At 43.2% G+C, this 1,938-nt stretch overlaps 1 protein-coding gene across 1 annotated transcript in view; it reads left to right on the top strand.

Moving 5' to 3' along the window:
• LOC106867747 (calcium/calmodulin-dependent protein kinase kinase 1-like) overlaps positions 1 to 1,938 on the top strand; it is a 21,893-nt gene that overhangs the window by 15,073 nt on the left and 4,882 nt on the right. Inside the window, exon 9 of the mRNA XM_052978078.1 lies at positions 1,074 to 1,202. Coding sequence (XP_052834038.1) covers positions 1,074 to 1,202 — 129 coding nt within the window. The remainder of the gene's footprint in view (positions 1 to 1,073; positions 1,203 to 1,938) is intronic.

Genomic DNA, 1,938 nt, shown 5'->3' on the forward strand with positions numbered 1-1,938 from the left:
CCAGTGGTTAGAGCAGCGGATTCGCGGTCGTAGGATCGCGGTTTCGATTCCCAGACCAAGCATTGTGAGTGTTTATTGAGCAAAAACACCTAAAGCTCTACAAGGCTCCGGCAGGGGATGGTGGCGAACCCTGCTGTACTCTTCCACCACAACTTTCTCTCACTCTTTCTTCCTGTTTCTGTTGTGCCTGTAATTCAAAGGGTCAGCCTTGTCACACTGTGTCACGCTGAATCTCCCCGAGAACTACGTTAAGGGTACACGTGTCTGTGGAGTGCTCAACCACTTGCATGTTAATTTCACGAGCAGGCTGTTCTGTTGATCGGATCAACTGGAACCCTCGTCGTCGTAACTGACGGAGTGCTAACCATTTCGTAACTCTGCCAAATGCAATGCTTGTTTATTACCTCCACCTTAGCGAAAGCAGAGGTATTATTTTCAGTTGTGTTTGTTTGTTTGTTTGTCTGTGGATAAGATATCTCAAGAACTGCTGGATGGATTTGGATGAAACTTTCAGGGATGTTTGGCCTTGTGACTGGCACGAACTGATTAGATTTTGGCATCGATCTGGTACTGGACAAGGATTCTGGATTATTTTACTGTTTTTTTCTTACTGGCTGTGTGGTAAGTAGCTTGCTTACCAACCACATGGTCCTGGGTTCAGTCCGACTGTGTGACACCTTGGGCAAGTGTCTTCTACTATAGCCTCGGGCCAACCAAAGCCATCTACCTATCTGTCTATCTATCTATTTATTTATCTATCTATCTATCTATCTAGCTAGCTAGCTAGCTATTTACCTGTCTATCTCTCTCTATATATATATCTATCTATCTATCTATCTAGCTCGCTATTTACCTGTCTATCTATCTCTCTCTATATATCTATCTATCTATCTATCTATCTAGCTAGCTAGCTATTTACCTGTCTATCTATCTCTCTCTATATATCTATCTATCTCTCTATATATATATCTATCCATCCATCCATCCATCCATCCATCTATCTACCTATCTACCTATGTCCATCCATCCATCCATCTATTTCTCTGTCTATCTAATATCTGATCCATTTCCAGATCCATCCATGGGTAACTAAAGATGGCACTGAACCATTGCCAAGTGAAGAAGAAAACTGTGTGTTGATAACTGTGACCGAAGAGGAAGTTGAAAACGTTGTGAAACACGTTCCACGTTTGGAAACCTTGGTAAGGTATTTCTATCTTGCGGTTGTTTAGTTCTAGGTGGTGGTTGATGAGAGGCGTTCCATCCTTGACCATCTTGTCTTTTATTCAGACATAACGTATCAAGAACTAAATTTTTTTGTGTTCTGTGCGGGGTTTTTGTTGTTGTTGTTGTTGTTGTTGTTGTTTAGGTCCTACCCTTGTTGACCTTAATCTAACTGACCCATGGTCACAGGCATTCCAGCTATGATCAACCTGTCATCTACTCTTACTCTTTTACTCTTTTACTTGTTTCAGTCATTTGACTGCGGCCATGCTGGAGCACCACCTTTTAGTCGAGCAAATCGACCCCGGGACTTATTCTTTGTAAGCCTAGTACTTATTCTATCTGGTCTCTTTTTGCCGAACCGCTAAGTTACGAGGGACGTAAACACACCAGCATCGGTTGTCAAGCGATGTTGCGGGGACAGACACAGACACACAAACACACACACACACATATATATATACATATATACGACGGGCTTCTTTCAGTTTCCGTCTACCAAATCCACTCACAAGGCTTTAGTCGGCCCGAGGCTATAGTAGAAGACACTTGCCCAAGGTGCCACGCAGTGGAACTGAACCCGGAACCATGTGGTTGGTAAGCAAGCTACTTACAGACTTATAATCAGTGATGTTCCATCCATGACTGTCCTGCCTTTATGCATGTCTAAGTCTTGGCTGTTGTCCTACATTGCCTGGCAAGTGGGCACTTCTC

The sequence above is a fragment of the Octopus bimaculoides genome, chromosome 30 (genome assembly GCF_001194135.2).
Source record: "Octopus bimaculoides isolate UCB-OBI-ISO-001 chromosome 30, ASM119413v2, whole genome shotgun sequence".
Classification (NCBI taxonomy): Eukaryota; Metazoa; Mollusca; class Cephalopoda; order Octopoda; family Octopodidae; genus Octopus; species Octopus bimaculoides.